The sequence below is a fragment of the Carettochelys insculpta genome, chromosome 16 (assembly GCF_033958435.1).
Source record: "Carettochelys insculpta isolate YL-2023 chromosome 16, ASM3395843v1, whole genome shotgun sequence".
Lineage (NCBI taxonomy): Eukaryota > Metazoa > Chordata > Testudines > Carettochelyidae > Carettochelys > Carettochelys insculpta.
In genome coordinates, this window is record NC_134152.1 from 26,183,537 (window position 1) to 26,199,540 (window position 16,004).

At 40.4% G+C, this 16,004-nt stretch overlaps 1 protein-coding gene across 1 annotated transcript; it reads left to right on the plus strand.

The window, feature by feature from the left end:
* The first annotated feature begins 275 nt into the window (after positions 1–275).
* On the plus strand, positions 276–15,779 carry GET4 (guided entry of tail-anchored proteins factor 4). Its single transcript, XM_075010790.1, has 9 exons — positions 276–531; positions 5,639–5,717; positions 6,304–6,385; positions 7,406–7,555; positions 9,392–9,530; positions 11,451–11,591; positions 11,673–11,748; positions 12,130–12,202; positions 14,424–15,779. Exons 1-9 carry the CDS (start codon positions 365–367, stop codon positions 14,510–14,512), a joined length of 996 nt encoding a protein of 331 aa, XP_074866891.1. The 5' UTR covers positions 276–364; the 3' UTR covers positions 14,513–15,779.
* Positions 15,780–16,004: the final 225 nt, after the last annotated feature.

Sequence of the window (16,004 nt, forward strand, 5' to 3'; positions counted from 1 at the left end):
AACCAGCAGCTAGGGGGCCTGTGGGAGGAACCCAATCCTGCCTCCTCCTGGGCTGCTCTGGCCTTGCCTCACCAAAGCCATCTGCCCCCCCAGCTCCAGGTTTTCCCAGCCCCTCCCACGGCTCCTTCTCCTTCAGTGCTATCACCGCCCCACCCCCACAACCTCCTCCCTCTCCCCACCCATCCCTGAGTCACGTGTCGCGCCGTCGTCAGAGCAAAGCGGCGCTAAGGGGACTGGCCCGCCCAGGCTGCCGTCTTGCACATGGGCGGGGCCGACGGAAGCCGACTCGGACAGAGATCTGTACGGCCTGTGTAAAGCAGGCAGCTGCGCGACCTAGGCCGCCGCCCACCCCCACCCCACATCCATGGCGGCAGCGATGATGGCGGCGGCGGCGGAGCAGGAGGCCGTGAAGGGCGGCGGCAGCGGCCGGAACCGGGGTGGGGTGCAGCGGGTGGAGGGGAAGCTCCGCGCCAGCGTGGAGAAGGGCGAATACTACGAGGCGCACCAGATGTACCGGACCCTTTTCTTCAGGTACCGCTCGGCCAGGCATCCTTTCCAGAGCCTTCCGAGCGCACACTAACGTGCTGCCCGCGCGCCCCGTCTGTGCTGTTGGTCTGGCGGCCTGCTCGTCCCGTCTGCTCGTCAGCTGATTGGGCGAGAGAGGGGCGGCGCTCCCTGCGCAGAATACCGTGAAGTGCGTAGGGAGAGGTGGAATTGAAGGGGTTGCGGGAGGGGTTAAATTCTCTCGAGCCCTCTCCGTCCCCGTGCAGCCTTTTTCCTCGTGGGTGGGGTGGGGAGCCGAGGAACATTTGGCGGAAGAGAGCGGGGGAGCTAACGAAGGGGGAAGGCCGAGGGGCAGTTGGGGGGCAATATGGGGGTTAGCGAAGGCGGGGCTGTCCCAAGCGATACGGATGTTCACAGGCTGGAGCTTGGTGTGGTGCGCTGAGGCTCCATGGCCAGCACGGCTGAAGTCTGGACCCCTGATTTCTGACCACCTCTGAGTGGGGGCCACGCACTGCTTGGTGGGGGCTTGCAGTCCATGGTCACGGGTCTCGCTCCACCCCAGAGCTATTGGCTTGGGAGGTGGAGTAGCTCCTTGCCTAGCTCTTGTCCTGCTCTCACCTGTGGCCGAGGGGGGCTGGATGGCCGCATAGACCTGTAAATCATAGGCCCCTCCTTTGCTGTATGTAGGTGATGCTATTATTCAGTTTCTTTCGGTTTTGTACTCCACTGCCTTAGGAGGCTCTCATCTCATACCCCCAAAGAGCCCCTTTGGGCCAAAAAGTTGATGCGAGCTTGGTGCTTCATTTTCTCATTCTTTCCTGACTGCTTGATGCTGCAGATAGACTTGCCTTGGAGCAAGCAGGATTGTGGGTGGGGAAATTCCTTATTTCTTCTACCCTGACCATCCTGCCCGCACGTCCTCTTATGCTGACTTGCTTTAACAGCTTGGCACCCTAAGGCCAGCCCTATTGGAAGGGATCTCAATGCTCTTTAACCAACAGAAACATTTGATGCCTCTTTAAAATACGTTGATTTCTCATCATGTGTAATCTCCTTGCAAATCTTTAAAAGGGCAGGTGCTATTGCACAGCTCCACATTTTCTGTTTAACCTGTTAATGGGTAGTGTAACCGGTCTACTTCACAGTGCAGTACTTGTGCTGTGGTATTACTTGAATTGTCATGTACTATGTAAGACTTTAACTCTTTTGCATGTGAAATATTAGCCTAAATGGTAGAAACTAGATAGAATTCAGATGTTTAAGAGTAACAGTAAGTCTCCACAATATTTGTGTTGAGATCATTTACCTCATCAGAAGTTTATCTTTAATCTTCTTGCAGAAAAGTTTAAATTTGTAATACTGGTTTTCTTTCTTGTATCTCTTGTAACAAGCACTGTTTTCTTTCATGGTAACTTTCAAATTTGAAACCTTTTGCATCCTGGTTTGAACCCACTGAATTAACTTAAGAAGGGTAGATCAGGCAAAACATGAGACTGAGGGGGCATTCAATGAAATGAAAAACTGATAGATTCAAGAATTGAAAACAAGGGAAATACTTTTTTTTCAGAACAAGTCTTAGTTAAACTACGAACCTTTCCACTGGGAGTCAGAGGCCAAGAATTTATCAGTGTCCAAAAAGGGATAACAGTGAGGGATAGCAAGAATAGCTAGAGTTGTTATAGTTAGTGGTACCAAATTATGTTGTAAACCTTTTCCTGATAGAAATTAGGATGAGACCTAATGAGGGTGAACAAATAACTTTCCCTGCTTCACAGTTTTTACAACTGCAGAAGCACCTGATACTCCTGCGACAGAAAAGATGTGTCTTTGGTCTAATCCAGTGTGGCAATTCCTGTCATCCTAAGAATGTTATGTACTTGGGTGTGTTGTTTGTAGGTGCTGACTGGTTCAAATGCATCTAGGTTTCTGACTTTTGAAATGTCAAGTCAGATTCAAGATTTAACCTCGGCGTGACCATCAAATTGGCTTACATTTATTGTTGCTCATAAACACTTGGTTTAATCTGCGTAAGCCATCAAGGTCTCACTTACAGAACCATTTCCCTCTTCCCACTTCACTGTAATCTATAACAATGGCAAACTTATAAAAGTGAGAGGAGCAAGAAGTATTATCAACTGAATTAATTAATTGACATGCCAGATATAGTGCTACTTGTTTCCACTGTTGCTTTCATAATAACTTAAGTCATGATTTGGAGTGTGATTAAGTATCATGAAATGAGAAATCTTAGTTTTGAAAGAGCTCATTATCTAATAAATAAATGTTAATCTTTAAAGTGCGTATTTAATGTGCTCATTTTATATTTAAATAAACCTGCACATAGAATGCCACTGTGTTGCTGTGCAAATATACACCACTTTTATCTAAATAAGCATAATGTTGTGTATTGTATTTGTGAATACGACTTTTTTTTTAAACAACTTTCATTTTAAAATGCCATGATTTTGTTAATCTTTAGAAAAGGGAACTTAACTCAGCTTTTGGTTGGCACAGGACTCTTAATATCTTCAATTTATAGTTGTATGCTTTAGTGGTGGTTAAAATCACCTTGTGAAATGTTGCTTTAAGGAAAATTGCTCCACACATAAGCAGTTACATTTTTACACTTAGTGATATGTTTTCTTGGTTTCTGGTCTTTTACTCCCCAGGGAATGACCTTGAAAGACCGTTTTTGATGGCAGGGGAATAAGAGTTAGGAACTGAGAAAGTTCAACAATACAAGGTTCTGTCAGTATTAATGGGTCTCTGGAGTCCATTTAGCAGAAAGTGGTGATATGGTTTAGGTTTCCTTATTGGAAGAGGAACAGAGGTACCCCTGTTGTAAACAGGTATTTTTGTCCTGTCTGACAAAGGAAACATTGTCACAGTAGGTTTAAGAAATAGCAGTGTCTTCTTTCTTTTTGATAAATTTATATAAAAGCCACAAGCAAAGTACAGCCATTATGCAAAATAGAAATAGTGTGGATAACAAAACCATTATGTATAACCCTAGTCCATTTAGTAAAGGAATTCCTAGCATACAGTAGAGGCTACAAAAAAAGCTCTATAGAGGCAGTCATACGAAGGCAATGTTTTAGCTAAAAATAAGCTACATCACACACACCAAGGACCAGGCATACTATGATCAAATAAAGGGAAATCACTGGTGCATGCCGTGTAATAAAATTCTAGAAGTATTGACGTTTAAGTAGTGTTAGTCTCAGAAATTTATATAGGAGAGGGAAAAAATCTTAGCACAAAAACTAAATGATTTCTAATCCTGTATCTACCTGGCTGGCTGAAAGGTCAGTGGGAGGCCGGGAAGATCAACTCAGCAGAGGTAATCTTGTCTGGTGTGTTCTGTTGAGCACTCAAGACTACTTAAACCAATGGCTGATCTCTAGTGTCTTGAATGGTGACTGTACAGTTGACAAATGTTCTAATCCAGTGGTTCCCAAATGCCTATGTTTTGATTTTTGAGAAACATTCACCTCCCTCCCGCTCTTCTTTATCATCATCCAAACCCCCCCCTTAACAAAAAATTCAATTAGTAATTTACAGTAAACACAAAGTTGATATAAAAACATTATTTAAAATAAGCACAAATAGTTTTCCTTGCCCCTTGCGGGTGTCTGATCAGCCCTAGCTAGCCAGCTGCTAGAGCTGCCTGCACCAGCTACTAGAGCTTCCCGCACCAGCTGCCCTTCCCACTTGAGACCTGTGTTGCCAGAGCCACCTGCCTGAGTCCCACACTGCTGGGGCCAGCCATCCGCTCATCCACCAGCTGCCTACCCCAGCTCTGGACCAGCCATCCAAGCCCCCCACGCTGCCTAGGCCAGCCACCCGCCTGCCAGCCTGATCCTTCCGAGCGTTATGCTGCTGGAGCCAGCTGTCAGTCCAAGCTGCCTGAGCCCTGTGATGCTGGGGCCAGCCGCCCAGGCCCCATGAATCCTGCAAGCTGGCTGGCCACATGAGCACCATAAGCCCTGCTAGGCACCTGCCTGAGCCCCTCCCCTCCCACAAAGCCAGGCACCACAAGCCCCCACTCTTATCTCATCCCCCTTACCTGAGCCAGGCACCCCCAGGTTCTCATCTAACCCCATCCTCCTCCTTCCTCCCCCAATCCACACTCACTCACCTTTGCGTGTGGGTCTTTGTCGGCTGCCTGCTTTTCATAGCAGCTGCATCAGGTCATCTATGTGAAATGGCAGGAGCTGAGAGCTGGAAGAAAAAGCCAGCTCTTTTTTTGGGTTGGGAGGATTATGAGGGGGCTTGGTTGTCTTGTTCCTCCCCTGGAATTTCTTCATGCCCCCCTGGGGGGTACACACCCCCCCCCGTTTAGGAAACCCTGGGCTAATCAATCATGAGGTGAAACAAGCTATGGAATTAAAAGATGGCAAATATAATTCCTTATTTCTCCACAAGAATTTCTTTACAATGTATGTGATACTGTCTTTATTCAGTTTAGAACTGAGACTATCCAAGACCTTCAGTTATAGAGTGCAGGGTGTCTCACACTTAGTTTACTTTAGGCAAGTGCCAGGGAGGAAGACAGTTGAGCAGGAGGTCTCTGTTATGGCTCCACTATGTTATTGTGCTGTGTATGTAGCATTTATACTGAAAGCATTCTAAACTTCCATTTATAATTGATATAATAGGACATGCTGGAGACTTTCATTTATTGTTCACATAATAATAGTCTATGCATCATACCAAACTTTTGGGGCATGCCTCTCTGGTCCAGGAGAGAGAGAATATTAAGATTTATTTTTTTAAGTTTTAGTCAGGCCAAAAGTGATGTTCAGAAGTTCCATTTATAAGTCCTTGTTTTCATATGCTTATAACTTTTAATCAGTTCAATGTTTGGGTGATGACCAGGAAAGGGAATTTTTAAAAAATACCTATAATAAAGTCCATCCACATACTATATGCCTTCTTTGCAACCAGCTTTGTTGTAGTGTTCACGTGCCCATACATTGATTTTTCAATGCATACATAATTGAAAATGAATTTTTGTCACACAGTTCTTCAAGTAGTAATAAATTACTTTCAAGTGCTTTTGAGCATATGGAGAGCTGTCATTTAATGTATTGTGTGGCGCAATTTTTTTGCTTTGCTTTGTTGTTGTTTGCAGGTATATGTCCCAAGGCAAACATGTAGAAGCAAGAGAACTAATGTACTCTGGGGCACTATTGTTCTTCAGTCACAACCAAGTAAGAAATCTTTTAATTTTTTTGAAATTCTTTGAGCTTTGAGTGGCAAAACACTAGTGCTAAAAGTTTTGGGCTAATAAGCAGTCTTAGTGCTTGTCTATATTTGGACACTTAAAGTTAAGAGAAATCAACTAAGATCATGAAGCGTTACGCAAAGTTAAAGGACGTTAAACCATTGTGTGGCCTTACTTCACATAATGCTTATTTGCGGATTTGGTTGATTTGTCATGTTTTACCTGGCTGTCCCCATGTAGACAAGTCTTTTTTGTGGGAAGCTGCCGTGTAATCTTTTTCCAGTGCATGTGAGTTTGAAATCTTTCTGTACAGAGCTGACTTGCTTCACTTCTAGAGACTTCAGGTGTGTCCATGATACCTTTGTATCCCAAACCAGTTGTGCTGTATTTTCAGGCAGGTTTTAAGCTTACTTCATGAAATTACTACTTTTTGTGAGGGTAGAACATGATTGATTGTCCCTGTTCCATCTGAAAATTTGTTTGCTTTACACAAAATGTTTGATCTTCTTCTAGCAGCTAATGATTGTTTCATCACTAACAATAAGTTTCTTGCTTTTGTGCACATTTTGTAGCAAAACAGTGCTGCTGATCTGTCCATGCTGGTCTTAGAGTCTTTAGAGAAGTCGGATGCAAAAGTAACAGATGATCTGCTAGGTGAGTTGATCTCATTGCATTTAGTTTGACAGAATTTCAAGCCTGTTTGCATTTCAGAGAACTTGTGCGTTGTCAAAAATGTAATTTCTCCTGCACCTTCAATCTTTTTCATTGTGCCATGAGTTAAGGGCTTCTGTTTTGCTAAGGGGTTAGTTTACTTCCCAAAATGACGTGCAGACAAAACTGCTGGAAAAGTAATAGATTCTCAGTAATTGAAGTGGCCCTAAGAATACAGACATACTTTGAGCAAACATCGCTATGTTTTGTAGGTGGAGCATGATTTTTGGCATTGTCCTCTCCCCAACACAGGAGCAACAAGTATTGTCTGCACAGTAATTGACCTCTCCGCCGCTTTGATGGACAGCGGCTTCCTATCCAGTCAGTGTGGTGATGTGTGCATTGCCCGCGGGTCGTCCATTTTGTCAAAGCAAGTTTGCTTGTCGGACTGTCTGATTCGGTAAGCGTGCAGTTCATAAAGTCCTTCTTGTGAGCTGCCCAGCTGGAAATCATATGAAGAGTCTCTTCCACATCAGCTGCTGTTCTAGGGGCCTGCGGACGAACAGGAGACTGGGCTTAGGGATTGCACTTTGTTTCTATAGAGCCAGTCTGGCATTTCACTCCACGGTCCTCTGACAGCCCTGCTCCTAATTACAGGCTCCCATCCCTGATGCTTCCTATGACTGGTGTGCATCTTCCTAACCGAAGCCTTATCTCCTCACTGGAACTCCCTGACGGCAGAGGAACATCTGTCCTAAGCCATGGGACATAGGAAGCTGTCCCTACCTAGTGCCAGTTACCAGGCAGGGTATGGTTTCTGGCACTGCAGCGGAGAGGTCAATTGGATGTTACTGATTTACAGAGCTAAGATTGACTTTTACACATGGAAGTACATTGTTCAAAGTCATTTATTTAAGAACAACAACTTATCTTTTAAGATGGTTTTTACAAAGGTTTATTGATAACAGGAGAAACTTTGCTGTGTTTCTGGTAATTTTAATTTCGTGTTTGTGTTGCTTTTAGAAAACTTGGCTAAAGTGTTCAGTTTGATGGATCCAAATTCTCCTGAAAGAGTAGCTTTTGTGTCCAGAGCACTGAAATGGTCCAGTGGTGGATCAGGGAAACTCGGTCACCCAAAATTACATCAGTTATTAGCCATCACATTGTGGAAAGGTAGGAATTGTAATACTGAGATTTCTAAAATCTTGTAAGATAATTATATCCATTTCTTAAGCATGAAAAGTGAAATATAAATTTGGATAGATTGTGTTCTTATTTTAAGTCAAAATTTTGCTGGACAAACACATTGCAGAGCCCAGAGTGAGCCTTCCATCTAGTGCTGTAGTAAATCCAGGTGAGTTCTGCACTGTAGTTTGGAAATTTATTTCAGTGCGTGCAGTTTTTTTTTTTAAATAATCCTAGATAAAGCAGCCAGAGACTGTTTTAGCATATGACATTATTTGCTGTGGTCTTCTTAAGATTTTGATGTGGCATCTAGATGAAACTGAGCTCTGACCATCAGACTTAACATAACCAACTTCAGAGCCCTCTTCTTGGATTTATTGGCTTAATTATGTGTGAAGCCAAATGTAAAATGTTGTCATATCACAGAGGGACATAAACCTCTCTACTCAGTCATAGGTGATGTATGAATTTGATGTTATATACAGTACATGCAAACATTTGAGAGTAGTTGAACAAAAACGTCCCTTTCTCCAATGTCCCTTGCGTCTCTACCAATACCAATATCCTGAGTAAATTTTCTAACAAAACAAAATCAGACCTGCAGCTCTGAAGTTGGGCTGTTCATCAAAATAGTAAACTTCACCCCAGAGTCTAAAGTTCTGGTTGCCTTTGTTTGATCTGCCGTACTATTTCTCTGTGGTGTAATTGTGAGAGTTACTGGTTGGCTGGCATTTAATGTGTGTTGCTGTTTTCAGCTGCTGAAAGGAGAGTACAGGTTGAACCTCTCTCATCTGGCGCTCTTTGGACCGGACCAGTGCCGAATGAGAGAATTTGCAGGGCCACAGCAGGTCAATACTGTCTAGTACATTACCACACTTCCCCTGCTTACTGGGTTGTTTAGACATTTTAGGGATAAATTATAGCTAAATAACAGCCCAGAACACTGAGAGCCAGGGCTGGTGGCTGTAAACAAACTTTATGGGACCATGGGAAACCTGGCCAAACCCCGATAAGTGGTCATTTGACTGACTAAAATCATGCTGGATTAAGGATGTTGCCAATGAGAGTGCCACGTTAGAGGGGTTCAACCTGTATTTCTGGAGCCATCAGTGTTAGATTCTCAGAGACTCCAGCAGGAGTGTGGACATGGTAGGCAAAATAAACAACATGCTCTTACGTTGAGTGTGCTCGGACCATAGCAAATGACTTGATGTCCAGCCACAGATAAATGTGTTTTCTCTTAGGTCGTATGTTTTGACACCTTGATTTGAAGAAGGCTATATTATGGGACTTTTGTCTTTAATTTAGCAGAGCCATTGGCTAGAATACAGTTTTGCCTGAAATAAAGTTCTAGTAAATGTTGTTTATTAACTTTTGCTTCAGTATAGAAGTAACTTAAGTTTAATGGTGGGGACTGAGTTAGACTCAAATTTAAGAGAAATCTCTTCTCCACACGATTTCAACATAATGACATTTGAGTTTAAGGTGAAACTTCTTGCCACCTCATCTCACTACTACTGGTAATATATTAAATTTGCTAGTAGGCTGATAGTTGATTTCCCCCCCCCACCCCCCCCAGTATTTGAGTAGTAAGATGGGAGAAGCAATGTCTGAATAACAGCAGCTTGTAAATATTACTAATTCAAAATGTATTTAGGATTTATTTACAAAGACAAATGGTCCTTTCTTTGTGTTTGTTGTATGTACCCCTCATAACAGCCCCTATGAGGCATCTGTTTGGAAAAGGAATAAACCTACCAAATCTTGGATGTAGCATAACAAACTGATTTCCTAGCAGATGTTTTCTTTTTCTTTCTTCTGTAGAGCAAAACTATTGTGAATCTCGGTATCACTTCTTGCACTCCACAGACGGCGAAGGATGTGCTAATATGCTAGTAGAATACTCCTCATCTAGGGGATATTGCAGTGAGGTGGATATGTTTGTAGCACAGGCAGTCTTACAGTAAGCGTTCAACATTTATTGAATATAAAAGTGTTTGCTCTGCAAAGTGTTGGGTTAAACTCCTTGCATTCTGGAGTCTGGTGTTAAACATGGTTTGTGCAAAAGAAATTATGAAAGTGAATAAAGTTTGCATCTTTAATTAATGAGACGTAAATTGATTCAAAGATTGCATGTGACCCACTGTCATAAAAAGCGAGGGGTTGAAAATCAGACTAATTAGTTTTGTTCTTTTAATAATTGGTCTGAATGTGAAAATAGCATCCTTACCATTAGAGTAAGTTCTCCTTTAAGGGTGTTAAATTAGAGCCCTTATGTTAGAAATGAATTTGTAATCATTTGTAAAATCCTTTCTTTTCATAATCCTTGAAAGCCTGACACCTGAAATATGTCCTTACCATTATTATTCACGCAATCTTGGTGCCCAGAGGCCCAGATTGTTGTACGAGGCTGTGTACAAACACAAAAGGCTAACATGGTCCCTGCCACGGAGCTCGCCATCTAAGAACTACTACATTTGCTCCATGAAGCACATTTAATGGCAGCTATAGAATATTTCAGTGAGTAGAGTTACTGCCAGTTTCCTAAGATCATTAGAGCATTTTGTGTGTGTGTAAAAATAAAATTATGCAGGCTTGCAAATTGCTATGCCAAATGCTTTGATTTACTAGCCTCGGCTGAGTCAATTTTCATTTTGTTTTAACTAACACGCTCTGAAAATGATCTGTTCCCAGGCTGTCTGACTCTGCCTGTAAAAATGGCTTCCCTTTCATGTGTCGTCTCTCTTTTTTAATTAGAATAAGCTTCTTATGTGGCCGGTTGGACAGACTGGAATAGTAGCTTTTGTTATACAGAAGAATTGCTCAAACCTATATGGGTTTTCCATATGCTAGGGCAATTACATGTGGTGAAGAAGTAAAGCTATATTATGCCAATCAGAATTTATCCATCTAAATCTTTTGCTGACCTAGTTAGATAGCTAAAATAAGTTGTGCAACATATTTAGCTTTATCACAAGCTGTCATCTTATGCAAAATCGATGTAACTTCTTGGTCATCAGTGAATAATAACGATTTTTTTTTAAACCCACAATAAGTGATGGTTCAGGAGCAGAGGTCATGAAATTGCTTGTTGCAGCCGTCTCAACACCTCTGGATACTTTCTGATCTGGTGGTACATATTAGGAAGTGTTTTTGTTCTTGTGAAGAATATAACTAGATTACTCCAGAATCTGGTGATCTTGATCATCAATCACTTCGTTCAACTAGCTACAAATTCTTTGTGAGAATCTGACTTTGTTTATTTAAGATAGGACTTGCAGGCATTTAGATTCACTATGGACAGAATTTTTTTGATGTCCTAGCTCTGAATCAGTACCAAGAATAGAAGGGAAGTTTGTTTTGTCAGTCAAGTCTAACAGATGGACACAAAAAGAGAGGGCGTTTTTACTTGGATGTCGGGAAAAATGAGGTATCCGCTACAATTAAAATTCTCTTTCAGAAGAGAAGCTTTTGACAACCATGTAGAACAGCTCCAGTTAACCTAAATGGTGCATAAAAAGCACCCATTATAATTTTTCATGTGTGTCTGATAGAGGGTGAATAAAGTTGTCTAGACTCATATCTTCCTTTAGATTGAGTTTCTCAGTAACTGTAACTATCTGAACTAATAGCACGTTTTTTATTAACTTGCCAATACTTCTGGTGTTCTTTAAGAATTTTCTCCTTGGCTGATTTTAAAGCAGCTACGAGAGCTCTTCATTGTCAATTAATAGTGTTTTTGTTCTCAACTCATGTATTCAGCCTGATGTAGTTTGTTAGTTATTGTATCAGATTGAACATTTAGACTTTTTCGTTTAAAAGAAATTCTTTGGAACTCACAAATACCATTGTTAACATGTATCTTTATTGCTGCTTCTTTTAGGTTTCTCTGCTTAAAAAATAAGACCAGCGCATCAGTGGTTTTTACGACATATACACAGAAACATCCTTCAATAGAAAAGGGTCCTCCATTTGTACAGCCTTTGCTAAATTTCATCTGGTTTCTGTTACTGGCTGTTGATGGGTACGGCTACTTACTCCTTTGCTTTTAATTAACTTTTCATTTTTCCTGAATATTACATTTTGTGCTTTGTTTCTTTTGTAGAGGAAAACTAACAGTATTTACAGTATTGTGTGAACAGTATCAACCTTCGCTTAAAAGAGATCCCATGTATAATGAGGTAGGTTACCTAGTTCTAATGCAGCCCAGTAGAATTAATTAAATAATGCCTTTTCAACATAACGCAACACATATTGCATTGTGAAGCCTAATAAAATGCAACAGATGACTCTCTTTGTCAGGCTTTTATCAAAAGGGATTGATTGTTACTGTGCAAAGTGTTTCAGTGGAACAATCTGATGTCTAGCAAATTGCCTTTTAAGAATGCAGTTATGGTAATTTTTAATATAAAGCACATTGTCTTAATTATTTTTTCAAAAACATTTTTCTCCACAAATCAGAGAGAGAAGTTGCGTTGCTAGAAGATTGCAGGGTTTGACTTCTTATTTTAAAGGACTATATGAGTTAACGTGTCTAATAGCTGTTTTGTGTGTCATTGCAGTACCTAGATAGAATAGGACAGCTCTTCTTTGGAGTTCCACCCAAGCAGACATCATCCTATGGAGGATTACTAGGTAATGTATAACAATGAGCTGTCTATAGATACAGTGTCTAATCTTGTTGGAAATAGTACTAGTTAATGCAATATTACTCATCCATTGTACTTGGCCTAGTTTATTAATTAGTATATGCAGTGTCTTTATGACATAAATAAGCATAGATAAAATGAGTCATTGATATAAAAATGAATCATTTACACTTGTAAAATACATGGATATGAAGTTTATAAAATCCTCACCAAGTTAAAAAAGGGAAGAAATGGTACAATATTCTTATCAATATTTAATCTGAGATTAAGTAGTACATTATAAAGTGAGCCCTCCTTGTAAAATTTAAGCACTGACTTAATTTGAAGCATGTGAGTATTCACATTGATTTCAATGGGATTATTCATAAAGTTGAATACATCTGAAAGTATTTTGTAGAACTGGGACCTTAGAGAAAAGGCTAATATTTTTCAAAATAAGTAGTGTTTTGTGTAGTGAATGTTTGCTTCTGCCTGAGGAATCAATATTAATGCAATTTTTTCTACAAAAGTTTTACTGAAAGAAGAAATCAAAACATCGATGGTTAAGTACTAGTTGCACTTAAATTTTTAAATCCAAACAGAACAAATTGTGCCGCATTATACAAAAAATTGTTGACTCCAGTATTTTCCCATAGAGAAATATGCTCTTCCGCAAACCTCTTTGGCTTTGTGTCTCTTGGAAATGATGGATTCCATAACCTCTGTGACTTTTAGAGTGGCCAGCATGGCTGGCTTCGAGGCCGCCAAAGTGCAGCACTAATTTGAGTGTGGGAGGGGGCTTGGGAAATTGCGGGTAGCTCCGCAGAAGCGACTAACGTATGCCTGCAGCACCTAGGCAGAGGACTCTGCATGCTGCCCTGCCTGGAGGCACTGCCATGCAGATCCAGCCAATGGGAGCTGCAGAGTCAGAACTCATGGCTAGGGCAACCTGCAGAGCACTCTTGGCCTTCGTCCCTGTCCAAGCTTCCAGGGACATGGAGCTCTGTGGAGCCGGTAGGGAGCCTGCTATCCCCTCCATCCCTTCCCCCTATGCCAGCAGAGGTCCTGGGCTGTGCATCGCTGTCTGGGCCCCATTGGCTCCAGCAGGGGGTCTGAATCTGACCCTGGTCCATCCCTCCCAAAACATCTGTGGTGCCTCCAGCCCAAGTTTTAGTTAGTGCTGTATGGACAGGTCACAGGCCATGAATTTTGGTTTACTGTCTATGGTCTATCTATGACTTTTACTAAAAAATGTAAGACTAAAATGTAGCCTTTCTTATCATAAATACCTATTTAGTTCTTTATCTGGTACCCAGAGTTTAGTAGAAAATAGCACTGTTGTAACTGATCTAGTATGTAAATAGCCTTTCAGAAGTCTGAATCTGCGTGAGTGAGATGGGGGACACGCATATGCTATCTTACAAGGCATAATTTTGTTTCCCAACACTCCTTCCTCTACTTAAGGCTGATATTACAATGAACACCTGTCTTGCAGTTCATTGCTTTCCACAACTTTTCCAAAGATAATGGAAGCAACTTCTGTAAAAGGTTTAACCTGAAGAGCATATTGACAATCAATTAAGCTGGGCTATCTAAAAACATTTCGTTTGTAAGATGTCTTTTTAGGACCTGCTTACTGAAGTGTTATTTATCCGCAAATCCCTCTGCAGTCTGCATTCTACCTAATTGGTCAGTGTTTCAGTTGAAAAAGTAACTTTTAAAATTAATGTGAATAACTTTACCTCTTTTGTGGTTTTTAATTTAAAATATATTCATTGCTTTATTTAAGTGAAGACTTGGTTGCTCAATCTTTTCGTAGTACAATATTTGGCTTCAGCTGCAGCTCTTCTCTAATCCTTGTAGTTTAGATTTTGATTTGCTCTATCTTAATTTGCCATGGCGTTTTGGGGGCAATAACTGGTCTTACACAGTCACTCTTATTGATAAAATGTTGTTCATATACAGTTTTTAAAAAGCCGGCTTGTTTTTAAAGATTAATTCTGACATTTTCCATATAGCAGTAAGTCTGAGTAACGTGAAGGGACATAAACACAGATTGAGCCTGCAGTGGACCCAGCTGTGAAACTGCTATAATTTGATCAGTGCTTTCTAACATCTATATTTATATTTTTAATAATCTGTTCTATTACCATAACAAATATCAAAATAAAAAAATTATTCACCATTTTCCCAAAATTACAATTTAACTCTCCTGTATTTAATGATAGGAAATCTTTTAAACAGTCTGATGGGAGCTGGAGAAGATGAGGATGCAGAAGATGGTCAGGAAGATAGCAGTCCTATTGAACTTGATTGAAGTTTTTTCATTAGGAGCTGCATGAATCTGGCAATTTGATAACTCAAAAGACAATTTCAGAATTCTGAGTCCTGCATTTGTTTCTCAACAGCTAAAAGAGCTCCTGTGTTCTGTTAAAGAAGGTTGCTGAAATGTTTTATGTTTGGTCTATATTATTTATGTAAGAAAAATAGCCAAAAGAACTGATTTGAAATGATTATCCAACATCCAATATGCTGGCTGGTGGCTTTGATTAAGATATATAGTCTTCTACAGTTTCAAGTGCAGTATTCCCTTTTTCCACAATAATAAGAATAAAGCATAAACATTAGTTTGTTGCTTTACATTTTTAAACCAGTTTTGTTTGTTTGTTTATGAAAAATGCTTAACCTTTGCTGTCACTGAGGAGTGTCTTGAAAGGCAGGGTAATTAGTTGTGTAATTTATCTATAAACCCAGTGCCAAGGTATTTCAAGGCAGTTCAAATTGGGTTTAATTAAAGGTGCATGTCCATGAAACTTCATTACCACACACACACATCCCTGAAATTCATTGCATTCACAGCATTAGTAAATTGTGCACAATCCAGAACCATAAAATCAGTTTCCATCTTTCACCATTCTTAAACTGATGTTCCATTCCAAGTAGTTGCTCACCTATCCTTGACAAGAGTGGATCATTGAATGTAGATGATTGGCTGCTAAATAGACCAGAATTTCTTACTCTTTTCTCTATATGTAGATATTCAGCAATTAAAAAACCTCCTTCAACACATGATTTTCTTCTTTTAGAGTAGCATTTTTTGGTTTAGGTCTGTAATAATAGCATGTACAGTGACAGTCTGAGGTTTTGTTTCTGTAACCCAACAAAATCACAGATAATTTTTTTTTTTTTTTTTGGCCATAAGCAGTACATTGAAATCTTTGAACCAATTCTTTTTACAGAAAAGGGATACTGCAAAACTATCAGTTCTTTATGATACAATATTTATTTTTATTGGGTGGTTGATTCATTTAACACTTTATGTAAAAAAAATAACCACAAACTGTGCATTAGGCAAAATAATTCTACATCTTGTCTCCTTTCAATGCAGTGTGCCACATTATAGCTGTATGATTAAAAGATGAAATTGGGGAAACACTTTATTTTTTCACATCTAAAATAAAGGCTTAGATTAATACACAGTGATCATGCATGGGGGGGAATAATATGTTTTTATTTACTGTTAAAAAAATTAAAGGAGGACTTTGTGTTTAATTGTTGAGTATTAAATAAATACTTTATACTGGGATGTGCAGCACTGTTGCTTTTTGACAGATTCACAGTTGGAGGTCTCATATTTTCCCCCACCATGACCATTGATAATGCACTTCTCTGTGGAAACTGTTCAAAACTTCTGCAGTTCTGACGTGCTTTATGCTTTCAGAAGCAATGGTTCTTAGCTAAAGTGAGATACAGGATATGATTGCTGCAGGTGCAGACTGCCAGTTCCTCAAGCTGTGTCAAACAGTCAA